The sequence below is a fragment of the Solanum pennellii genome, chromosome 5, assembly GCF_001406875.1.
Source record: "Solanum pennellii chromosome 5, SPENNV200".
NCBI lineage: Eukaryota > Viridiplantae > Streptophyta > Magnoliopsida > Solanales > Solanaceae > Solanum > Solanum pennellii.
This window is the reverse complement of record NC_028641.1, coordinates 4,615,746-4,642,132: the sequence shown is the minus strand read 5'-3', so window position 1 is coordinate 4,642,132 and position 26,387 is coordinate 4,615,746. Positions and strand designations below refer to the sequence as shown.

At 33.2% G+C, this 26,387-nt stretch overlaps 4 protein-coding genes across 4 annotated transcripts; 3 read left to right on the top strand and 1 right to left on the bottom strand.

Annotated features, from left to right (window-relative positions):
* The first annotated feature begins 2,057 nt into the window (after positions 1-2,057).
* On the top strand, positions 2,058-4,159 carry LOC107019850 (probable transmembrane ascorbate ferrireductase 4). The gene is made up of 4 exons (XM_015220215.2): positions 2,058-2,273; positions 2,368-2,419; positions 3,152-3,348; positions 3,742-4,159. Exons 1-4 carry the CDS (start codon positions 2,124-2,126, stop codon positions 4,060-4,062), a joined length of 720 nt encoding a protein of 239 aa, XP_015075701.1. The 5' UTR covers positions 2,058-2,123; the 3' UTR covers positions 4,063-4,159.
* A 903-nt stretch (positions 4,160-5,062) lies between these two features.
* LOC107020813 lies at positions 5,063-11,267 on the top strand. The gene is made up of 11 exons (XM_015221317.2): positions 5,063-5,505; positions 5,885-5,971; positions 6,068-6,241; positions 7,378-7,493; positions 8,297-8,385; positions 8,493-8,596; positions 8,687-8,789; positions 8,913-8,988; positions 9,072-9,186; positions 9,449-9,980; positions 10,950-11,267. The coding sequence occupies exons 1-11, from the start codon at positions 5,259-5,261 to the stop codon at positions 11,038-11,040; spliced, it is 1,734 nt and encodes a 577-aa protein (XP_015076803.1). The 5' UTR covers positions 5,063-5,258; the 3' UTR covers positions 11,041-11,267.
* A 2,161-nt stretch (positions 11,268-13,428) lies between these two features.
* Positions 13,429-18,938, top strand: LOC107020205 (protein CHUP1, chloroplastic). Its single transcript, XM_015220500.2, has 9 exons — positions 13,429-13,815; positions 13,988-14,079; positions 14,347-15,099; positions 15,605-16,975; positions 17,062-17,193; positions 17,382-17,563; positions 17,955-18,066; positions 18,322-18,465; positions 18,569-18,938. Exons 1-9 carry the CDS (start codon positions 13,725-13,727, stop codon positions 18,665-18,667), a joined length of 2,976 nt encoding a protein of 991 aa, XP_015075986.1. The 5' UTR covers positions 13,429-13,724; the 3' UTR covers positions 18,668-18,938.
* Positions 18,918-23,247, bottom strand: LOC107020206 (uncharacterized protein At1g26090, chloroplastic). Its single transcript, XM_015220501.2, has 7 exons — positions 22,787-23,247; positions 21,046-21,189; positions 20,873-20,947; positions 20,586-20,779; positions 20,327-20,498; positions 19,840-20,250; positions 18,918-19,316 (listed from the first exon to the last, which is right to left on the bottom strand). The coding sequence occupies exons 1-7, from the start codon at positions 23,042-23,044 to the stop codon at positions 19,185-19,187; spliced, it is 1,386 nt and encodes a 461-aa protein (XP_015075987.1). The 5' UTR covers positions 23,045-23,247; the 3' UTR covers positions 18,918-19,184.
* Between the last annotated feature and the right edge of the window lie 3,140 nt (positions 23,248-26,387).

Here is a 26,387-nt window from a genome sequence, read left to right as displayed (position 1 = left end):
GGGGGGGGGGGGGGGAAATCAAAAAAGGTAATGTTGCTAATTATATATTCTTTATACTCCATATATCCTTTCCCTTAAACAATTTTCCAACCTATAATATTAATTGGAGTACATTAATACTAAGAATTTTACTAGTTTCAATATATTCTGAATTCATGTATATATCATTTAGTTCTAAATAATATTATTGAGGACTGATAAAAATATTTTAGACTGTGCAACAATCCATTTGATGTACAGTAATGTGTTAGAAGTTCGCGAGTAAGATATTTATAATATAATGTTTATATAACAATATTTATAATATCTTTATGATTTCTATAGCAAAAAATGATGTATTATGTTAAAAAAAAGTCAAATTTTAAGTAAGGATAATTTAGTAGAATATAATACATAAGAAACTGAGTTCCAATTTGGCTTCATATCTTGTCCTTGTATTTACTTTTAATTTTTACCTGAAAATTCAGTAACATTGTTGGCATCAAACTGCAACAAGGAAATATATGTGATTAAGTAATTAATTAATTAACTTATGGAATTAAGTGCTCTTACGTAATCTAATATTATATGTTGATTAATAAGGGACCTACTAGAGAATTCTGATGATGAATAATAACAAGTGTGATGTATTAAGAGAACTATACCGTGGGATTTGTATACTATTAACATTTTAATCCATTTCGAAAAGAATTGACACACTTTTTTATTTTTATCAATAATTTTTTTTGATTTTAATGTTTTCATTTTATCTCTAATGATTAAAAGCAAGTGTATATGTATATATATATATATATATAACGATGGGGTACATATGTTGTAAAATTGGAGGCATCAACAACCCAGACTTTCGCTTTATAATTTATATACGAGTTGAGACGAGTCAGAATTTTAAGCTTGTACATTTTAAAATTTACAAACAATCTTGATAAATTATTTATACATATTAAATTTTAAAATATAAAATTAAAATTAAAACCAAAACTACCAAATTCTTGAGAAATGATTTCAAAGTTATAGCTCCACCATGACTATACTATTCATCTTCTCAATTTAATGAGAAACAGAAGAAAAAAAAGTTCCTTCTTCCTATATTAGTTATTCATGATATTAAAAATAATTGTGTTGATTTACAAATTAAAATAAAATTAATTATCTTTTTTCATATTTAATTATATAACTAATTGTGTAAAATTCCAAAAAAAGTTATGTAATAGGTAAATTAGTAAAATAACAATTTTTATTTATTGATTTTCAAAAAGATGAGTCACTAAGAATATAGAAAGGAAGAAGTAGTTAATTATCACATAGAGCAACCCCCTAAGGTATTTTTTGAATTCAACAAAATATTATAAAAATTAAATTTGGTTTCATGGCACAGAAAACGTAAATAAGAAGTGACATTAATTTGCAACAAGTTAATATCCGCAAAATACTCTTCAATGTTTTATATATATTATGTATTTCTTCCCTTTTAAAAAATGTATTTAAATTCGTTTAACTTTATATTTTTTTATACTTAAAAAATATCGCAATTATTTAAGCTTGAACCAAAATCAAAATAAAATCAACTTCTTTCTAACAATATACTGAGAAACAATCATCAAAAAAGCATAAGAGACCACATTACATTATAATAATACTCATGAAAAAAGTAAAAAGAAAATGGCATGGCTTTAATTTAATCATATCTTTGACCTTTTTCTAAAGGACGATTGTTCAAATTCGCTCGAAGACCACATAACGAATTTGATATTGATACTATGTAAACGAAATAAATTTAATTTATACTCAAAAGTTTACTTACGAGAAAATTATTATTCAAATTTTTAATGCCTTAGCTAATGTAGGACACTCAACACCTATTTAAACGAATATTATTTTTTAGCAAATTTCATACATTAATTATCATTTCTTTTATATTAAGATTCAACTCGATATTAAGCTAGTCTAAAAATATAGAAAATAAATATTGATCAATTTAATATCGACTATATTATTATATGTATGTACTATAACAAAATGAATAATGAATAGTTAGATATATAAAAAAGTCCTTTTTGATGATCAATTTGTAGGTGTCGGTTTCACAGTTCCAAATAATACTTTGAACACTATCACTAGCAATGGCTGCTGCACACTCATTTTCACTACTTGTCTTAGCAAGACTTTCAGCTTCCATTGTTGCTTTTCTTGTTCTAACTTGGGCTCTTTACTTTAAAACTAGCTTTTACCCTCATTCTTCTTATACTCAAGAAGAAGACCTTATTTATGCTGTAAAGTTACATTCTTTAAGCTTCAATGTACTTCATTTCAGCTAAAAAAAATTGGGGTTTTTGAGTTGAAGTCTTTGTTTTTTTGGTTTTGTAGGTGCTTCATCCATTATTGATGGTGATTGGTTTCATTCTTATAAGTGGAGAAGGTAAGCCCAACTTCTATTTTTATCTTAGAGTGATTTTGGAAAGTGGAGTTTTTTTTTTCTTGATTTTATTAAAAATACTTTCTTTTTCTTTTCTTTGAAGTGATTTTGAAAAGTGGGGTTCTTTCTTTTTTTCTTAATTTTGTTAAAAATTCATTCTTTTTTGTTTTCTTGGAAGTGATCACTGATTTTGGGAAGTGGGGTTTTTCTTTCTTGCTATATCTTGTTAAAAATCCAGCCTTTTTTGCTTATCTTTGAAGTGATCACTGATTTTGGGAAGTGGGGTTTTTCTTTCTTGCTAGACGTTGTTAAAAATCCTTTTTTTTTGTTTTCTTGTTAGTTTATCACTGAATTTGGAAAGTGGGGTGTTTCTTTCTTGTTATGTCTTGTTAAAAATCCAGTCTTTTTTGTTTTCTTGTTAGTGATCACTGAATTTGGATAGTTGGGTGTTTCTTTTTTGCTATGTCTTGTTAAAAATCCAGTCTTTTTGCTCATCTTGGAAGTGATTATGGTAAGTGGGGTTTTTTCTTTCTTGCTATATCTTGTTAAAAATCTAGTCTTTTTGCTTATCTTGGAAGTGATTATGGTAAGTGAGAGCTTTGTTTCTTGGTATATCTTGTTAAAAAACTGTTCTTTTCTTATGTTGGAAGTGATTATGGAAAGTGGGGTTCTTTCTTTTCTTTCTATATCTTGTTAAAGTTCTAATCTTTTTTTGTTTTTTTTGGGGTATTGTAGCCATTTTAGTGCATAGATGGTTGCCAGGTTCAAGAAATTTGAAGAAATCAGTGCATTTGTGTCTGCAAGGACTGGCTTTGGCTTGTGGGGTTTTTGGGATATGGACAAAATTTCATAGCAGAGATGGGATTGTGACTAATTTCTATAGTTTGCATTCTTGGATGGGTATCATTTGTGTTTCCCTATTTGGAGCTCAGGTATTTCTTCTGCACATTTTGTTCCCTCATCTCTTTTTGGTCAAAATTTTCTTTAAGTTAAAAGAAAAAATGACATTAAATTTGAGTCTGCATAAAGTTCCAAGTATGACATTGGAGTTGATTCTGAAAGTTGTCTTATCTTTTGAGAATGTAAATTTATCATCCATTAGTACTGTTTATTCCGTTTGAAGTATAAAGTATCTCATCATGTACTCTATGTTCACTTCCTATTATAGTAATCCCTCCTTTTCAATTGTTTAACTGGTTTTGCCTTCACATGAAGTTTACGAAAGTAGATAAGACTTTTGAATCTTCTGGTCTTAAATTGAAGATACCTTTTGTAACCGGACAAGAAGTTTTACTTGCTTGTAATGATGTTTCGTGTTACTGCAGTGGTTGATGGGCTTCTTAAGCTTTTGGCACAGAGGAGAAGTGCGAATGACAAGAATACGTATTCTCCCATGGCATGTATTCCTCGGTCTTTACACATATGGCTTGGCAGTGGCAACAGCAGAAACAGGACTTCTCGAGAAGTTAACCTTCTTGCAAACAAACGGAGCTGTACAGAAACGTTGCACAGAATCCATGATCGTAAATGGCATGGGACTCAGTTTAGCTCTCCTCAGCGGCATGGTGATATTTGCTGCTGTGTTACCAAAACATCAAACACCACATTCGAAGAGTGTTTACTCTACTAATAAGCTACATTCTTAGTTTTTCATACACCGCGATAAATTCTCATGTAAATACACTATTTATCGGTGTTGTTTATAAAATGAAGAAGGTCCAACAGGTCCCTTTTTTTCCCCAATCTTTCTTGCAATTTGGTATGCCAGTCTTGCTGGTTCTTCTTCAGTGTTCTTGGCACACTTCTTGATACCTGTGATGTGTGAGTCAATTTGCGTTATATATGTCGGAGTTAGCTTTCACGTACTTCAACTAATTTCACGAGATACCTGCTACCTTTCACTGTGTGATAGATTCACAATGGAGAAGTTTTGTGTTGTGAACTACAATATACACTAGTATACACCATTTAAATTATTGGCCAATTAATTTGCATTGAATAGACAATTTAAACCCTGTCAACAAATTTTAATTTCAAAGCTCTTTTTTTTCTCTCAATAATATCAAAATACAATAATCCAATCATAAAATTTTAAGTTCAAATTTTTCTGAAGTAAATATACTTTGTTGTTGATTTCTTTGATCTATGTAAGTTTTTTAAGGATAGAATTATCGGTGAGAAAATTGCATGTGTTGATGAAAGACAACAATCTCCAAAAGGTAAAAATTTATTCCAATATTTTATATTCGTGCTATACATCTCTTGAAATGTAATTTTATTAGTAATAACCAAAAAGGATAGTTAAGTGCATCAAACTTCCTCTATGTCCACAATTCGAGAAAAAATCAAACCACAAAGATTTATTATTTGCAATACTATCCCTTGTAACGTTAAAAAAATATTTTCACAACTCAAACTCATAATCTTTTACACATAGAATAACAATTTATCATATATGATATAAACTATAGTTAATTAATAACAATAAATTTATATAATTTGACGTAAATATAAATAATTTTCTTATCTTCATAAAATTAATTAAATAGTGTAAACTAACTTGAACACCAAAACTATTAAAAATCACTAATTTAAATTTGCATAAAAACCATTTTTAAAGTTGTACCAAAAAATAAAAAAATATACCCAATTTAATGAAAGCACTCTTTTGAGAGTCCATTGACAATAAGAGCATCAAAAGTTAGGTTTTCCATTGATGCTCAAAGGATGAAGATGAACTTCAACTCCAAAAATTCCCTTTTTCCATCACCCCTTTGAATCTAAAACCCTATAGCACATTACTATTACAACCCTAAAACCCTAAAAAAATAATAATCAAGAAATGTGTTCTTCTATAATCCCATCTTCTCTTATCTTTACACCTAAATCCCCTTTCATCTATAGTCAAGATTTGATTTTTACCTCATACCCATTTCTCCTAAGGACTAGAATTCCTAAGTTATCCCTTTCTGCTTCAGTTTCAGAAAAAGTTGCAGAAGTTTCTTGGGGTGTTTCTGATCCAAATGCATTTGATGAGTATAATGGTTGGGACTTTGTTGAACCTCCAGTTGAAAAGAAGAAGAAAAAGGGTATTTTTTATTGTCCACCTCAACTAATTTGAGATCAAGTTTTAAGCTGATTGATTGACTTTTTGAGGATGTAGTTTATTGCTTTTGTTATATGTTAGCATCTGTTGTTGTTTATTGTTACTGTTGCTTGCATGTATGCTTTGCACTGCTTTCCTATTAGTTGCTATGTTTTGCTTCCCTTGAGCTGAGAGTCTTTCGGAAATGGTCCCTTTAGCTCCATGAAGTAATGGCAAGGTTTGTGTAACACTGCCCTCCATGAGCTGAGAGTCTTTCAGATATTGTGGGATTTCACTGGGTATGTTGGTGGTGATGGTGTGAATAAAAAATACTGTTGAGATATTTTGTGATTAGGGGAATTAAAAGATGGGTTCTTTTGCAGGTTTGTCGAAATTTTTGGTTATTGGCATGTCAGTGTCTCTTGCTGCTGGGCTTGGTGTTGCTTCCTACTTTTCACTATACCAGAAAGGTGAGATTTTTGGGATTGCGTTTGTTAGTTTATAGTGTTGCTACTGTGCTTTGTAGAAATGTAATTTAATTTTTGGTGTACTTTGTGCTTTTATAGGATTCAAATTTCAATTTAGTGGGCTGCTCCATGAGTCACATGATAGTTTAGTATCCAATGAGGCTTCTAATAAGGGAGAAGATGGCGAAACGGTTGATTTGTCAATGGAAAGTGATCAAATTTCTGAAACGGTGGAGGGAGGTTCTGATTTCGATGATAAAAATGTTGTCTTGGGTTAGTTTTTAGAGCTTAACTATCTTTGTTATGTTCTTTGTTTGTTAAAATAAGTTGTGCATACAGTAGTCTAGATAAAATGCTTGTAAAGGGAGTTCTCTTGTTTCTTTTTAACTTTGGTAGTCGCATGAGAAATGCTAATATTTTCGAAAAATATCTGAATCATGTAATGTACTAGAACTCTTTTGGGTTGGTAGTAGTTTGTTTATTATGTAATGGTACCTCTTTATAGTCTCTTTCTTCTTTGGGAAAATATGGTTTCCTGTTCCCTTTCCATCATTTGATGTACGATTGTTTACCAATGTGCTAATTTAAGTTGTTCAGCACCCAAGGATGTGACCTAGTTGTCAATTAAATGAGTGGAGAATCCCGAGATCTCAGGTTCAAATCTCAGGGGAAGGCAAAATCACTAGAGTCCTATTTGCTCTAGCATTGGTTGGCAAAATTACCCGGTTTATGTGCTGGCACTTGATGAAATAATCGAGGTGCAACATCACCATCATCCCAAAAATAGAAGAAGAAACTGTTTAGCCTTTTCCTTTTTTGGATCGAACTTGTAATTTCCTGTTCAGAAGCTTGTTCTCTGATTCCATTCTTCTCTTTTTATTTTCCGTATGCTCCTGCTTTGTTTGGCTTGGTGCATTTTCCAGGAAACTAATAAAAATAAAAGAACCCCTGAAACAATTGAGAACAGATAGACAAGTCAGTAAAAACTCCTAATTCTCCTGGAAAGTGTACACCAACAATATTCACATTTCTTCTGTTCTTCTCTTCATGTCACTAAAAGAAACTTGTATGGCTAGTTCTAACATGCAAGTTTAAGTTCACAAATGTCATTTTTCATTTTATTCTCATCTGAAAGTTAAAACAGAACTGATATGTAAAGATAATTGAAAAGAAAATCCTCATTCAACGCTTGTCAGCATTCACCCATGTTATCTCATTTTATTTTGAGCTTGATTTGGTGCTAATAGTAGTAGTTTTTTTTTTTTTAATTTACTTGCTGTAATAGTTTGTAGTTTGTACCATTTTCTCTTTCTTTGGAATTACATAGAATGATAGCGTTCTGTTCATTAGTTCTGATTTTAATTTTATTCCTCCCTGGCCAAAACTTCTGGTTCATTGTCATTTTGAAGAGACACACAATGTTTCAACTAAAGGAGTAACTAGAGGAGTACTGGGACGAATTACAATTCCCTTTGCTGTAGATTCTACTCAAGAAGAAGCTCTTTTTATGTTGAAGAAACTCAAGGTATAGTTGCCTGACCTTTATTGAGAAATAAGCTTTCCTGCTCTACTTGTACACTTTTCTGTTCTGACCTATGTTATATTAGACTTAGCGATAGTGCTTGACTTAGTTTGAACAGCATGATAGCTAGAGAACTTTGTATTGCACTAGTAAGTCAAACCAAAAGCGGCATATTTTCCAAGATATGTGGTGTAACATAATTATCGGATGGCTCTGATGTTTTAAAGTTATTTTTGGTCAAAACTTTAATGGCCAGCTTCAGAGGGAACCTTTTGCTGTGTGTGTGGAATCATGGGTATTTCATGTTTCCTTATGATGAGTGTGAGATGGGAGGCTTTAGGAAGTACAGTAACATCCTTGGGAAGGCAACCAAGAGAAGTGATGTTGCCTAGATACTGTTGTTAGAACAACGAAATGTAATTAAGCTAGTAGGTTGCACATTCAAACTGGACTGTGGTTCCTTCCTTATCTTTCCTTTTTAGTATATGACTACGGATAATGTGTTTTTTCCTGTGAAAACTAGCCTGTTACATTTTGTAATCTTTATTGTTTATTTTGATTTTACTTGATAATGTTATTTGCCCCTCTGTCTTTCACCCTTCACTCGATTACTTAGGTCTGGTTCTAAGCATGGCTTTGACATTATGCTGTAAGGTATAATTGGAAATTAGACAGCCATATTGTAGTTCTACTGTCAACTATTGTGACGTGCTTGTAGCACTGTCTGTGCTTCTCTCTCTGACTTCACTCTATTGTTTAGATTCGGTTTCAAGCATAGTTTCACCATTATAATCTAAAGTATACAGATCATTGAAGATGATGTTAAAGCAGATGAACTATGTTCAAGGAGGGAATATGCAAGATGGTTAGTTAAAGCAAATACACAACTAGAAAGGTACTTTTGGTCAACATCATTTGTTTGGCCAGTTCTTTTGTTGGAAGAAGACAAAATATTAGTACCACTGACAAGTTTCTCTAATCATTTTGTTTTTTGACTTCTAGGAGTAGAAAGCATCGGATAGTTCCATCAGTTGTGCTTTCTGGCTCTACAATTGCTGCCTTTGATGATGTGGGTGTTGAAGACCCTGATTTTGCGACCATTCAATGTAAGCTTGACAAGTTGTTACCCAAGCATAATATATGTCATCTTTGAAGGAGCTAATATTTTCAGTTCTTGCTTAAAAAATGTTATCCAGCCCTAGCTGAGGCTGGTATTATTCCTAGCAAGCTGTCAGATAAGAAGTTTGCTTCCACTCCAAATGTTTCAGAAGATCAGGGCGTCTGTTTTTCCCCCGATAGGTACTATGATGTTTATCTCTCCCTCCTCTCCCTTCCTTTTTGTTGTTTTTGCCACTTCATCCATTTCTCCCTTTGTTACCTTCGTCTATGCTTCTTCTTGAGTTGTCTGTTTTGCTGTTTCAGATTTTTGTCTCGCCAAGATCTGATTAGTTGGAAAGCCAAAATAGAGTATGAAATCATGCCAGTGATAGACAAAGAGGTAGGGGAAAAACCATGCTCCAACTTCAATGAAATTTTGATGCCCTTTATCTGCCTGAATATCTGACTGTGTGTACAGTTCAGATATCAAGGAAGAACATAGCCTTTCTGGATGTAAGGGACATCAGTTCTGAAGCTTTGGTGGAACTTTTTGTGGATTTACGGGCTGGTGAACAGAGCATTCTTCGGAGAGTTTTTGGTCTCTTTCTTTCTCTGTTTTGCACTAATGCACGAAATTAGATTTATGAGATCCCCTCGGCAAAAATATCACTTCTATGCAAAAAATACTTGCATGTCACCCATGCATTCTTTGACATGTACAAACATCTTAGTAAATTAATTAATTCACCCAAATCATTTGGGATAAAAAGATATAGGAGGAATTTTGTGCATGCAAGACAGTTAAGTACACCGAAGCTTTGGATTGGGAAGTTTATTGATCGCCTATGTATCATTTACAGGACAGGCGAAACGATTTCAGCCTGATAAACCATCCACGAAGGCTCAGGCAGCTGTTTCGCTGACAAGTGGGAGAATGGAAGAATATATACAAAGTGAGCTGGCAAAACTTGAAGCAGAAAATTTATCGAGACTTATGACAATGGAAGAAATAAAGTCTGACCTACTTGATAGAGGAGAAATACAAAGGATTTGGGAGAGTAATATAGAAGTAGAAAGAAGTCGTGGTTTAGAGGTAGAAAGTGCTTATCTGGCTTCTATTGGAGATTTAGAACAGGAAAAAATTGTACATGAGAATGCTCGAGCTGAGCTTCTGAGGCAGAAGGCAGCTCTAGACTGTCAGAAGCAGCTACTTTCTAGTCTCAAGGAAGAGGTTGATGAGATGTCCGAAAAGCTTGCACGCGAGAAGTTTAAGCATGTGGATGAGCAGTGTGATTTAAGTGGTATGATTCATGATTTGCAGGTTAAGCATGAAGCTTTGCTTGACAAAAAATCGATGTTGGAAGCTGAGATTGAAGCTTTGCGAAAACTGAGGTACAAATATGTGTTAATCACTTAATTGTAGCTTTTGTTTACTTCTATGTCTTTTTTTGAATGGCGACTGTTGTTTAATTTGTCTTGTTGTATCCTCTAAAGCTTTATGGAGTTTCAACACGTAGAAGTTTAGTGAATGTTAAATAGCTTTAGGAGGTTTGACTAATCTCGATAACAATCAAACAAACGTGATATCCGAACTAAGGATGGTATTACCATAGAGGTTGATAATTCATTAACATTCGTAGTCTGTAATTGGCATGAAATTGTGCAATAAAAACCGAAAATATAGTTTTTCTTTTGGTGAGGTTGCCTTGGAGGGAAATGGTGGAGCATTAAGGTTGGGATGGCACTGGAATAAAGAAGCAAAAAATGGGAAAGAATGATATAATATGCATCTCATGATAGGGGATCATAATGTTCCCCTTGCTAGACAAACATATCCCTTGGATGCAAAGATTAATTACAGAACAGAAGGACACTTCACCGAATTCGGTCAAATTGCCAATCACAAAAAACGATTATTAAACATTCTAAGGAGGATTATGGACTTGAAGATGGAGTGCTATAGTCTGAACCACAAATATGCTAATCTTAGCTATGTATACTTTTAATAATTCTGTAGCGGAATAATCTTGAGATGTGGATAATGGCAAGAATGTAACTAAGATTCAAACCGTTATACATTCTGGTGAGGACTGATGCATACTGCATACGTAGTTTACACTGGTTTCCATGTCTTCACATCGAACTTCCATTGATTTCTCGGTTACAGCTCTTTTGTTAAGCTTGAAATTGTTAACTCCAGGTTATGGTAACTACTTCTAATATTCTATTGATCTGATGGTTGCATTTTCTGTTTCAATTTACACTTATATTAGTAGAAAGAGCTTAAGCATCCTGAAACAGTAGAAATTTCGACTCCAAATAATGTTTAGGTAGTTGACAATGCATGTTTTGTTGAAACAGATCATGGGTAGAGGATGAAGCAAGAAGAAGTCAAGCTCGTGCTAAAGTTCTCGAGGAGGTTGAACGAAGGTGGAGATGGGAGGAGCAATAGGAAAAAAGTTTTCCTATAAGTTAAATAATCCATCTGTTTTGATGTACATTTTGTCATTGTCATGATCAGTTCTCTTCTTAAATATTTTCTTGGTAGCATCTTGTAAACTATATAAGAGCTGTTGATCTCTGTCATTAGCAGAAAGCAATTGAAGAGTAACTTTTTTTGTTGTATTTTGAAGAATGAATTGCTTTATTAACAAAGTGAATCTCTTGAGTTCCAATCTATTTGCAGGGACCTATTAGCTTTACATCCAAACTTACTTTTTCGGTTTTCTATTCGATGTCTGTTTGTTATCTGTATTGGAGTCTTGACTAATTTTGATATGCAGCGCAACCTGGCATGATCTTTTTTCATACTTTCATTATTATTATTATTTCTAGATTGCTTTGGATCCTTTTTCTTGAGTCAATGATATTATCGGAAACGATCTTTTGTCTTTGAGATAAAATTTCTATAACCCTTCTCAGATTATAGTTATTAGATTACGTTGAATATATTATTGTTATCAACCAAGAAATCTTAGACTACACAAATTATGCCAAAAAGGGACTTATGTTTTGGTAAATATTTGTCAAAATTGTGTAAAGTTATCACTAATATGCTTTATGTGTAGACTAATATAGTCCATACATAAAAATCCATACAAGCTAAGGCACAAATTAAATGTCAATTTTGCTCTTTTTTCTTCTTTATTCTTATGCCAAAAGCTACATTTGGGCCCCACCTTTAATATCACAAATATTTTCTTGATCTTCATCTATTCAAACTAATATTTTTATTCTGAGAATAATCTCTAGTAATATGAGTATCTTGATTAGTTGGCTACAATGAACTAATTATTGGACATATCAAGCAAATTATACTAATCAGGTATATCTAATTGACCTAATCAAAAAATTCTAGTTGGTACATTTGAGTAATAATAATATTAGCTATAAACAGATATTAAATGAAAATGATATGAATAATGAAAGTTCATATAATCAATCGTAATTGAGGTATGTTTGTGCCCTTGATCAAATACTTTTTTTTAATTCTCTTGTGCCATATAGAACATTGATAAATAAGTAAAAAAAACTTTAGTTACATATAATTAAGTTAACTCTAAAAATGATTTTAATTAGGGATTAGATGAAATAGGTACTAATATATTAAGTTCCTTCATTTTAATAGTTAAAAATTGGTTATTTTGTGATGTATTATGGTGGAGTGAAAAATACTCATTCATTTTAACTAAAGGATGTAATCGAGTCTCTAATATGAAGTCATTTTTAATAGAAAGCGTGTTATTTTTTAAAACTTTTCAACCGTAAATTCGGACGAGTAGTTAGTTAAAAAAGAAGATAGTTAAAAATTGACTCTTGTGGTTGTAGTCTGCATAATTAGGAATCCATAAATGAACAAAAAGTCACATCTTATTAGCTGCACAATGACAAAAATAATTGGACTAACATTTATGCATTAAAAGACAAATTTTTACTCCAATTCTTTACCTTAAGAGCTTTTAACTAATAATTTTTTTTTTCTATAATCGAGAAATTATAGAGCGTTTGTCCAGTGGTATATAATTTAATACTTGATGAATAATGATTATTTATACTCTATGTACTTAATTAAACATTGAATTTATGTAAAAATCACACATTATTTGGTTTAGGTTTATATTTGCAATGATAAAATGCTCTCTAACAATACGAGTTTATAGTCAGATTTTAATCTCTAACAAATATAACTTTATATCAATATTCAAATTAAGAATAAACTCTCTAGCAAATGTGACTTTATTCGATTTTAACCTTTAACAATAATAAGTTTACGATTTCATATTCAGATTCTAATCTCTATAAATACGACTTTATATCCATGTTCATATTAAGAATAAACTCTCTAGCAAATGCGACTATATTCGATCTAAACCTCTAACAGAAACGTGTTCATATCCATATTCAAATCCGAGACTCGATAATAATGAGTCCTTATATTCGTCTATATTTAAATACCAAATTAATTTGAAACATCACAGATCATTTAGTTTTTATTCATATTCGTGATGGTAAAAATATTTTCTAACAAACGCATTTTCATGTTTAGATTCTAATTGACAATTTTATATTTAAATTCGAATTTAAGACATTTACCTAAGGATAAACTCTCTAATAAACACAAATTTTTATATTTTTACTTGTAACACGAACGAAATTTGAGACGTCTAATTAAGGATAAAACAAATTATTTCACCACTTAGAGTGAGAATGCAGAAATCTAGGGTGTCACCTGTTCCCAACATCATATTTTTACTGTACTCAAGTCCCTTTCTTCTTGAATATTCCTCTACATATCAACAAGTTTTTGGGGAGACCCCTGTCCTATATCCAAAAAAATGTCAATCTTCTTTGGCCAAACATTGGCCACTCAAGAAATTGGTGGTTCCCTATAGCTCTCTGTGTTTTGTTTTTGACAGTTGTGCATTAAAAAGCCAATCTTTTTTCTTTCTTGATAAGATTATAACACTTCCCCTTCAAGAACTGCACCATTACACTAATTATCAATTGTGGGGTTCTCATTTTTGATGAGGCTATGGATTGATTCTTGAGCTATGGGGTTTCATAAAAAATGGGTGGGGGTTATTTTTTATTGTTAAATGAGTTGAAGCTTCAATTTTTTCCATTGAAAATACTTACATGATAGTTAGGGTAGGTTTCTTGGTTGCTGCTTCTATAGCTGCTTATGCAGTTAAGCAGATAAATGTAAAACCCTCAAAGACATCATTAGGTAATTTTCTTGATTAGTTGCAAATAAGTACTATTTGGTTTTAGGTATTGATGGAACAGTTGTTGTAAAGATTCAATTTTTAATGGGAAAATTCATCTAAAATGGGTGATTAGAGTTTGTTTTTTGAGGCTAATTTGTGTTTATGTTGTTGTTTTATGAATTTGGTGAATAGAAAATGGTGAATCATTGCTTGAACAACGAGGGGACGAAGGGGATGAAAAGGAGCAGCTCTTGTATTCGACGGATGGCCTCAAAGAAGTGGTTGTAAGTATAGTGAAATTTGTGTACTCTTTTGTTGCTTAATAGTGTTGATATCTTCTGTAAGAACAATTTGATACTGAGTTAAAAATGTTTGTTTTCGAACAATTTTTTGGATGTTATAGTGAAACGGTGTTGTAGAGAACATATAATATATATAACATGAAAGATTGGTTCAACAGAAAATGTTATTGTTATAGCGAAATGTTGTTATAAAGAGGTCTGATTGTGTTTGGAAATTTGTCTTTTGTTTTTTCGTTTGGCGATCTGTAGGATGAGGAAGAAGAGAAAGAAGAAGTTAAATTAATCAATGGAATTATAAATCCAGCACAGGGTAACCAGATTGATCTTGATGATGATCTTTTCCCTGAATTTGAAGATCTTTTATCCGGGGAGATTGAATTTCCGTTACCAAGTGACAAGTATGATACAGGAAGAGAAGAGAGAGAGAGGGTTTACCAATCTGAGATGGCCTACAACGCGAATGAACTTGAAAGATTGCGAAACCTTGTTAAGGAACTTGAGGAAAGGGAGGTGAAGCTTGAAGGGGAGTTGCTTGAGTATTATGGTTTGAAGGAACAAGAATCCGATATCCTCGAATTACAAAAGCAGCTCAAGATTAAGGCTGTTGAGATTGACATGCTCAACATCACGATAAATACGTTACAGGCTGAGAAACAAAAGCTTCAAGAGGAGGTTTTTCATGGAACTACTGCTAGGAAAGATCTAGAAGCTGCTAGAAGCAAGATTAAGGAGCTGCAAAGGCAGATGCAACTCGAAGCTAACCAAACGAAAGCTCAGTTGTTGTTGCTAAAACAACATGTTACTGGACTTCAAGAAAAGGAAGAGGAAGCTTTCAAGAGAGATTCCGAGGTTGACAAGAAGCTTAAACTTGTGAAGGAGTTGGAAGTGGAGGTTATGGAACTTAAGAGGAAGAACAAAGAACTTCAGCACGAAAAGAGAGAGTTGGTTATTAAATTGGATGCTGCTGAATCTAAAATAGCAAAGTTGTCTAATATGACGGAGGTAAATTTTAATTCCTGATACCAGTATTTTCATGTCTCTGATCAAGTTTAGGACAATCTCTGCGTGTTGTAACTTATAGCTCTTCTTTCTTTATGCATTTACTTTCTATTCTCAAGTTTGTAAAAATATTTTGGAACTATAATCATATTCTGATTTCTTGTAATTATCAGAATTCTTTGCTGTTTCTCATGCTCTTTAGTTTCTTCTGTTTCGGCCAGAGACGGAACTAAGATTTTGACTTTACGGGTTCTGATTTCTAGTAAAGATTAGCTTCTGGTTCTGGATAAATTATTTGTATATACTAAATAAACTGTGAAGCGCAAATACAATGTCTTGAACCAAAGTTAGGTACTGCTGAACCTATACGAGCGCGTAGCTCCGCCCCTAATTTTGACAATTGTGTTTCGCTCCCACCACTGAATAATGGGAGATTTTCAGCTTCTAATGAGAAAGATTGTGTGATGTTTTTGACAATTCCTGACTTGTTTTTGGCATGCTTCTGCAGAATGAAATGGTTGCCCAGGTGAGGGAAGAAGTAACTAATTTGAAGCATACAAATGATGATCTTCTAAAACAAGTAGAAGGACTTCAAATGAACAGATTCAGTGAAGTTGAAGAGCTAGTGTATCTTCGTTGGGTCAACGCATGCTTAAGATTTGAACTTCGGAACTACCAAACACCTCAAGGAAAAGTATCCGCTCGTGATCTCAGCAAAAGCCTGAGCCCAAAATCTCAGCACAAGGCTAAACAGTTGATGTTAGAATATGCAGGTTCCGAACGAGGCCAAGGAGATACAGATCTCGAAAGCAATTTTTCTCAGCCATCTTCTCCCGGTAGTGAAGACTTTGATAATGCTTCTATAGACAGTTCCACTAGCAGATTTAGTACTTTCAGTAAAAAGCCCAACTTAATCCAGAAGCTGAAGAAATGGGGCAGCAGAGGTGGTAAAGACGATTCTAGTATTATGTCTTCACCAGCAAGATCTCTTGGAGGAGCATCTCCTGGTAGGATGAGTATGAGTGTAAGACCAAGGGGTCCTCTGGAATCTCTAATGCTTAGGAACGCGGGTGACGGTGTAGCCATCACTAGTTTTGGAACAGCTGAGGAATACGATTCCCCAGAAACACAAAAGCTTCCACCGATTAGGACACAAGAATCTTCTGCTGAGACACTGAATTCAGTTGCATCATCGTTTACTCTAATGTCAAAATCGGTGGAAGGAGTTCTAGATGAGAAGTATCCGGCATTCAAAGATAGGCATAAGCTGGCAGTAGAACGAGAGAAGACAATTAAGGCTAAAGCTGAGCAGGCAAGAGCAGCAAGGTTTGAGAAGACCTTGCCTCCAAAACTTGCTCAATTGAAAGAGAAGCCGGTATCACTGCCAGGGTCAGTACCAGTTTTGCCGGTGGTCTCCGCCTCTGGTGAGTCAGCAGAGCAGTCTGGTGATAGCAAAACCGACTCTCAAGCCGTGAGCAAAATGAAACTTGTTAATATTGAGAAAAGACCTACTAGGACTCCTCGTCCACCGCCTAAACGATCAGGAGGTGGTCCAGCTCCAGCTGGTAATAATGTTACAGGTGGAGCACCTGGAGGTCCACCCCCACCACCTCCTCCGCCTGGTGCTCCACCACCGCCACCTCCACCTGGTGGAGGACCGCCTAGACCACCACCTCCTCCTGGATCTTTAATGAAAGGAGGAGCTGGAGGTGACAAGGTCCATCGTGCTCCTGAATTAGTTGAATTCTACCAAACTTTGATGAAACGCGAGTCAAAGAAGGACACATCATCAGCTTTGATAACCGCTACTTCAAACACGTCAGATGCAAGAAGCAACATGATCGGGGAGATAGAGAACAGATCCACATTCCTCTTAGCTGTATGTAGAACTTCTCTTACTTTTTTGAATGAAACGCATGTTCCTATTACCCTATTCTGACTCGAGCGATAATTGTGCAAAACCAGGTGAAAGCTGATGTGGAAAGTCAAGGAGGATTTGTCGAGTCATTGGCAACTGAAGTTCGTGCTGCTTCTTTTACCAATATTGAGGATCTAGTGGCATTTGTGAACTGGCTAGATGAAGAACTCTCCTTTTTGGTAGTTCCTCTTTACACTATACCTTCAAATCCCCTATTCCTTAAATAAGACTTATTAATCATACTTTTGTATGGTGGATATGAAAATTATTGGTTAATTAATCTCTCTCAAGCAACAAGGACCATGCACTTTCTGCATTATGTACCTGCAGCATCTGTTAACAGTGTATCTTGCTGGTTCTTTTCAAGGTTGACGAACGAGCTGTCCTCAAGCACTTTGACTGGCCTGAGGGAAAAGCGGATGCGTTGAGAGAGGCTGCTTTCGAATATCAAGATCTAATGAAACTAGAAAAGCAAGTAACCACCTTTGTGGATGACCCAAATCTTCAATGTGATGCGGCTTTGAAAAAGATGTACAGGTTGCTTGAAAAGTAAGTCTCACTGATATCTATGTCTCTCGTCTTTAAACTAGAGAATTTAGGTTTGGTAGGATGCAGGGGCGGCAGATCCAGGGAGGGACAAGGAGTTCATTTGATCTGCCTTAGGCGGATATTACACTATTTATAAATGCTTAAAATTATTTTTATGTATATATAGTAGATGTTGAACCCCTATGACTTCTTCATATTTTGAACCCCCTTAGTGAAAAATCTAGCTCTGCCACCAGTAGGATGTGAAAATAGTTGAGATTTTAATCAAGTTATTCCAGACCGTATTGAAACGTCAACTTAATTGGAAGTAGTATCCTTTCATGTGTAGTTTTTTTTGTTTTTTCATTTTATTTTTATCTATAGCTAACTCAGTTTTTATTCTGGATGCCAGGGTTGAACAGAGTGTTTATGCACTACTGCGTACTCGCGATATGGCTGCATCACGATACAGAGAATTTGGTATTCCTACTGACTGGTTGCAAGATTCAGGTGTTGTTGGCAAGGTACGTTCTCATCTAGAAACGTCACTCTGGTGTCCTTTCTCAAGCCTATTTAACATAAAAGCACAAACTTTTCCACCAAGAACCATGCTGCAAGGGAACCCTTAAAATGTGAAGTTTCCACTTAAACATATTTTTCACAAATATCAAGAACCTCAGTAACTAACGTACAATACGATTTCACTTCATAGTACGTCCAAAAGAAACAAAAACAAAGTATGCAGAGAAATGATCCATTATGTTTTTTCTCTTCTGCAGATAAAGCTTTCATCAGTACAATTGGCGAGGAAGTACATGAAACGTGTAGCATCAGAGCTTGATGCCATGGATGGACCCGAGAAGGAACCAAACAGAGAATTTTTGATTCTACAAGGAGTTCGTTTTGCCTTCAGAGTTCATCAGGTATATACACTACACCTGCATTTAGTTCACTTGTTTTAGTAAAGATACAGATTGAAAAATTCACAAGCTTGTCTTTGAAAATCCTTTTTTTTTTCCTTTTCAGTTTGCTGGAGGATTTGATGCTGAAAGCATGAAGGCGTTTGAAGAACTAAGGAGTCGTGTTCAGTCACAAACAGGAGGAGAGAATACACAAGAACCATGAGAATATTTGTATTTTGGTTTTGGTCACTGTATATTTCATCATTTTCTCCAAGTATAGCAAAACATATTCTATCTTGGACATTTGTACAATTCAAAAGGTTCAACTCAAGGAGAATGTCAGATAACACAGATTAGTTAAAAAGAAGTTGCAGGGATAAACAGTGTAGGGTTAAACACTTTAAAAACTTCACTGAACAGTGAGTGAAATTTGGACCTGCATATTCATGAGAAAGAAATAACTATTAAAGCAATTGGAGAATTATTCGAATTAACTTCAAACTTGAAGAATGTGTCTACAAGAAACTTGAGAATATAATCTGTGGGGACTCAATCATCAGTACCCTTTTCTCCATTTAACATGGACAACCTACATTGTATATAAATAGGAGAATGATTTATTTACTGATTGGCCATGTAAGAACTCATAAAATCAATGGTGTTTACAACATTTGATGTGAAGTGACTCTAGCTGCATGCTTGTAGCTAAATATGTAGGTGAGGTTTCTTGATTTCATCTGCTATCTCATTGTGATGACAAGACTTCTATCTGCAAATTTAGCACCTCCAACGTTCCCTTGAAGTTGAGATGGTAGACGAATCACACGTCTCTGATCACCGGCCTCCACCAACAACTCAGACCCTCCTCTAAACTGCAAATAGCCAGAAATTCTAATTAATTTCACCATATAATTTGGTTTTCAGTAGCATGAATTGTAAGAACATGGTGAGAAAAATAACAACGAGCCTTTGGTCATCGTTAGAGGTCAAAACGCCCTCAACTTGGATAACCAAAGCAAGTTAGATGTCAGTAGAAATTTTCATGTGCTACATTAACAGCAAAAAACATGAACAGCAAGCTAAGAATGTTCTTAATCACTCAACTACATGTTATAGTGCTTCATGTAAATCTAAGCATCTGTTTAATGTTTTATAGTTAGTGTTTGTTGCAGTTAAGAGAGCCTTACACCCTGAAGAAGCCAACCACTTTTTGATAATTTCTATGGCAAATGCTTACAGAAATTATCGATTAGTAAATGCTTATTCAGTCTATTACCAAAATAATATCTGTTATCTAGTGAAGAATTTTGTTGCATTGAAGTTCACAAAAGGATCGATTTTTGGAATCATAGCATACACATAATGTAGAAAGGTGAAACAAACCATACTACTTACTTGATATAGCTTGATTTCTGATTTGTCAAAACCGGGCATGAGAAGAGTGACGATTTTGTTGGTTGGATCAAAGATAACCGCAGGAATGCTGGCCTCATGAGCTGTTACAGTCAGAAGATTCCGTGCACTCTCACTATGACTATCCTGCATAATTTTGTCCCAATCTAAATGGGCTCCGTCTGAGATATGTGGAACAAAAGCAGAAGGCAAAGGTGAGAAGTCCTCAATCGTTGCCCCTACTTCTCCACTCGAATTTGGTCTTGCAAGAGCAAATGCACCAGAAACCTGTGCACCAGCCTGGATTATGCAACCCCAGTAACGTAAAGCAGAAGCCATAGACACAGGGCTGTTTCTATCCACCACAATATAGCAACCAAACCTTTTTGGTTCTGCAAATATTGAAGACCCTCTCTGCAGCATGCAAAATCATTAGAACCTTTAGTTCAAATAGAATGGCATCTTGAAAACAGATTAGTAGCTGGCATACCTCCAATACTTGTTCTAGAAGGTCCCAAATTTCTGAACTCATTTTCCCATTCAGATTAGGATTTCTACCGCTTAGTGTCATGGCTTCTTCGGCAAGTCTCAAAAGTGAGGGACTTGCCAGCCTTCCTAAATCAGTTTTTTCAGCAAAATTGCGGAGATATTTTAAGTATAATCTGCACGTGGAAATAATGATATGATACTCCACATCAGTTTTGGCATAGAGACATAAGACATTTGACAAGTCTTGGAGAAGATCTAACCTTGCTTTGCTGGTTGCACCAATCATTCTGATTGTTTCTTCAGTACTCATGCCATCATATATAATAATGTCAAATTTCTCTTTTTTGCTGTTCTGTTGAACCACATTTTCAAAAAATCCTACAAGCCGCTCGAGTGCTAGGGATGAAAATATGGAGTCCATTCCAGGAAGTACTCCAAGCTCTTCTCCGACCACCTACTACATTTCGAAAAAAGTTACTCAAAGAGCGACTCATCCATTTCCTGGCAAAAGAATGCCAGATAACGCACCACTAAGTTACATACCCACCCCTTCAAGAACTCCTTGAGTCATATTAAGACGAGCATCTGCTTGCTTCAGTTTATTGAGAGGATCAAGGAGCATCTGCAATTACTGATGATTGTTCAGCCCAAATGATTCGCAACCAAATGTATAATCTCAATTTGCAGGTAGACAGATGAAGTAATTAAACAAGAACAGACTTTTGTAGTTTCCAATCTGACAGCTGAGAGGTTGTCGTTGCATGTTATTGGCGACGTCCCAATCTTACAATTCAGAAGATATTCAGCTGTGGGATCTTGAGAATGTATCACCAAACAGGTTTTGAGCCCTGCCATTGCATAATGCTGGTAAGAAAAGAAATTTGCTGGTTAGTCTACGTAACATTATCATATGCAGGAGGGACTCAAAATTCCTGATATGATACAGCATTAGTTAAGGTTTAAAGGGGAAAAGACAAGCAGATTCAGGTCAATGTGGAATGTCTTTTTATTCTAATGTGCAAGTACTAGATAATATCTGAGAGTTGCACTGAAAAATGGAAGGGAAAAAAAACAGAAATGCAGTGGCAGTGCCCAAGATAATAAGCCATAAAATAGAAGAACATGCTGTTAAAATTTATAGGGGAAAGCCAAAGATGCAGTGATCAATGAATAGTGCTAATATTTTGCGTGAGCACTAAATTTATGTCTCATCATCACATACAGACACAGTTTTTGTCAAGATATTTTATAGAAAAAAGGTCACCTAAGACAACAACCTTATGGTAATCCCTCGGAAACAAACTTCTAAACAATTCATGAGGTTTGTTCATTTCCTACCCCCTCCCTTGCACTGCCGGATGTTTTTCCAATTCTTTATTCCACTACCCACAGTGTTGAAGGAAAAGAAAAGGGAAGACATAGTGTAACGAGTTTTCCTTCTGACAAACAAAAGAATGAGCTCGTGACAAGAGAAAACGTGGTTATGCTTATAGTTGGAAACTGTGCTCTTTTGATTTTGAATATGTAACTAAAAACTAATATACCTCTTTAAAGTCAACAGCTTCTAAAGAAAAAACAGTTGAAGACAAATGAACTAAATCATGATTCATGAAAGTAACTGCAATGAAATATCATAACATTCTTCTATTCTGAGCTGGGTTGAAAATAGTTTATCTTGTCATAAACCTCATAAATCATAGCTTGACTCATTTAAAAGAAATACTCCAGTCAACAGAAAACACAATCTTTACTTTGTTTTGGTTAAAATTCAATTGTCTCGCTATATAAAACAATAAATGGACAAAATTATTCAACTCCAAAGCTAATTGTTCTATCAACAGTGAGACTATATAGCATTTAACTATATGAATCTTGACCTTAAAATTAAACAAAAACTTGAATTTTACAGTTCACTCGACTACTTTTCTACATCAATACTAAACCATATGCCTTGTACAAGCAAAATTCAATACTAATAAACAAGTTCTACATAGAGCAAATGAAATCAATCCATTTTCTTTTTTTACATATCCAACAAACAAACAGTTCTTATCCTCTCACAGAAACCAGGGACAAAAAAAATTGTCAACTCAATTCAACCCCAAATGATAAAAGAAGCACTAACAAAGGCTGTCTTGGACTATAGACTATAAGTACTCCTTCATTCTTAACTAGAGTCTCGTGTTCGAGTCCCCGTGGTTAAGGAATCACCTTTATTAGGGAGCGCTATACCCCCAATGTGGGACTTTCCGTCAATCCAAATTTAATTGGCTCCAATGCTGGTTCAGTAAATCAGGTGGGAAACCCAAAAATAACTAAAGAAGCATCAATACACCCCCAAATAACACGATCCCAAGTTTCTAACTAAAACAACAAAAGCATCCATCAACAGCTTATAAAAGATTAAACAGAACATAAAGTTAGAATCTTTATAGAAAAACTGTACACTTAATTGACAAACCTGAGCAGCAAAAATGGCAGAAGTGGTTTTCCCAGAACCCCCTTTACCCAAAAAGGTAATTAGCTTAGTGGGTTTTTCATTTTTAGCTGAATTATCACTAGCCATGGCCAAAATCTCCATTCTTGCTCTCCTTTTTCTTCTAGTTTTAGCTGGAGATTCTATCTTTTTCACTGACTGGTTGAAAAATTCAGAATATGGGTTCTTTGTTGTGGAGAATAATGAAGATGCTGTTAAGATTTGCATACTGGAAATCCACATTTTTTTCTATGGGTGAAAGATGTTTAATCAGAGAGTTGCAGATGGCAATTGAACTGAGAGTTTGGAAAGGTGAGGGAGATGAGTGATTAGGCTCTTTTCCTCTTCTGTTCTAACTCGGAGTCCGATTAATCTGAATTCGTAAAGATAAGATTAGAGTATATGACTTTTGGATTTTTTTCGTATTCATAATTCGAAATCACGATGAAGAGATTACTAGCTTTATCTACTACACCATATGATTATTTTTATTCTACTAGTCATTTTGTGTCAAGTGATTATGCGTTACATTTATCTAGGATAAAAAATTTAAGAAAAAACTTAAAATAAATAAATATTTACGAGATTACGAATAATCTCATAAAAATAAATTGTTTTTAAATATAAAATATATATATTTTTTCAAAGAATTATAATAAAAATGTGTCGTGTAAATTAAAACAAAAATAATAACAAAATTAGGTACAAAATAAATAAATAATATATTAAACATTTTTTGGCAAAACACCTAGGAGGCCAAATGTTTTTATTATTTTTATATTTATTTTAATAAAATATAAGGTGTTTAATCAATTTTTTCTCTCCAAATTTCATAGGTTTATCCTTATACTAACATAATAAATTTCTAGTGACTTTGTGTTGTAGTTATTTATATATTCTTGTTTTTCATTTACATAAACTATATTTTGACTTTTGAAACACTGATTTATTTGTATACATATTATATAAAATTTATCAAAGGAAAAAATATCTTTTACTTAATTTTAGAAATCAAATTCGAGATCTCAGTAAACAAAAACTTAGATGGATTTGACTGATTCTAAATGTTGATCGGAGTTAAAAAGTCAAATTATTTACTTTGCTCCTTGAAGCAAAAGTTAACATTACCTCACATTATTTTTTTCCTTTCAAATAAATGTCAACAAGAAAGATGTAAAGTAGAATTTGAATTTGATTAGTTAAAAAAAAATTATTAGTTACTAGTAATTAATTAAATAACTTGCCTCAATTGACTAGTTGAAGTTAAGTGATATATATATAAGGATTTTATGGATGCTTTTGTTGGACTTATTTCAGTTTATCATTTAACAATTACTATGTTTTTAAGGTAAATTAAAGATTATTTAGAATTAGAAGCTCTATAAATATATATAAATATTTTTAATAATTACTATTCTTACATATGATATGATTAGTGCATGAAAAAAAAAGGAGGATATAAAAGGCCAAATCATCTCAAACGATTTTTTTTCTTATTTTAACTCATACGTATTATATTTGTCTACAAACATTATTAAGAACAGTCATTTCTAATCTTATTTATCCTTATATAATTACACATTCATCATAGAAATTATAATATAATGAGCTTTAGAATTTCAATAATATTACTCACAAGTCACATGGATTATTTGGTCTCACAAACTTATTCAAATTAATATGAAATATTTCTTTTCTACAATAAGACACTATATAACTATTGAATAGTTTATCAACTTCGCAAATTATTTTTTAATATACCTTGTCTCCAACGTTTTTCACAAATTAAAATACCAAGAGAAAAATTTAAAATATATTCTTGTTCAACTAGAATTTTTTAAAAAGCTCAACAAATTCATGTAAATTGGAGAATCCGTTATCAATATTACATACATCAATAATATAATTATCAAACTGATTCTTGAAAATATTGAAGCTAAATTCATCAAAATCATCAATATATAATATAACACTCTTTTTTTAATGTCAAAATTATTGTTGATGCTTATATTTATGTATTACTTCATATTTTTTTGTTCCAAACGTGATTGAATGAAAAGACATTTAGCTTTATATATTTTTATAATTGTTGAAATTTGTGATCAAAAAAGTTATAATGCCCCTAATCAATTCCCAAAAAGGTGTCATCCTTTTTATTTTATTTTATTATTTATACTAAAAGAAAAGGGATCAAGTCTAATTTCTTTTTATTATAAACGAAAAGTTATACTATTAAACTCCTCTTTGCTTTTCAAAAGTGAACAATAAATTAAATGAATTAATTAATTTTTAGAACCTAAATAAAATAACTAGCAAACAAACTTGAGAGAGAGAATCCCAAGTTAATTGCATATGGTTATTGAGTTTTACCCATTATTATAACAGTAAAATAAAATAAAAAAATTATTCATGACCACATTAAATAACTCTAATAATTGATAAAAGTTAGTTACCTCAACCCAACAATATAGTTTTGAAATACTATTATTATAGCGTAAACGTTATAATGAATAAAGTTCAATCACTATACTTGAAACTAACTTAAAAAACTCAAGAAAACATACAGAGAAAAAGAAAAATTCATATAAGTGCATCATGTACTAAATACTAGGTGTAATTCTACGAGTGAATATTAACAAAGATATACTAGTACAACTTCTTTGATAATATAGCGCTTATCCATTTGCATTGCAATAAAATTATTAAACTATTGTTTTGGAATACTATTATCATAGTGTAAAATTCAATTATTCTAATGTTACAAATGTTCAACATCCACACATGAAATCTCAAAAAGGAAAAATCATATAGGTGCATCATATACCATCATATTCAGTATAAAAAAAAGAATATTATGTAAGTAGATTTTATTACTATTTCGTGAAATATACTAAAATATTATATAGGCAAATTTTATCATTATCTCGTGAAAATGAGTGCACCATACATTTTGCAATAATTCAAATAGAGAGAACATGATCATATTATATAAAAATCAAAATTTTATATAGATATTAAAATCTAAAATAATTAACAAGCATATTTTAGTAATGGACTAGCTCTTGGTGATCTTGGAAGTTCAGAAACCCTATTTCCAGAACAATCATAATATATCACACCTGAAAATTGTGGTGGTTTACATTTTTCACCCATAATAATTGTCTTTTGCCATAAACCCTTTTTATCTCCGGCCACTTCACCGGAATCTTCATCGGAAAATTCACCGCCTTTTTTGGTCATGTTAGGGCTTAATTGTTGTGGTGATGACAACCTTGGAACAATTTTTGATTCACTAATGATATTAGCTTTGGATTTTTTTGATGACTTTTTTGCATGTTTAGCACATAGTCCTACTATGGCTATTATTGAAAAAAATAAACCAATTGCTAATGGTGTAGAAGTACATAACTTATCACCATTAGTTCTTGGTAATAACATTGAAAGAACCATTTTAAACAAAATTAAGGTATTTTGATAAATTTCAAGTTGGGAGAAGAAGCTAGGAGATGATTAGATGAAGAAGAAATCAATTAAAGAAATGATTAAAGTCTTGAAGAGTTAAGGAGTATATATATATAAGGGTGGG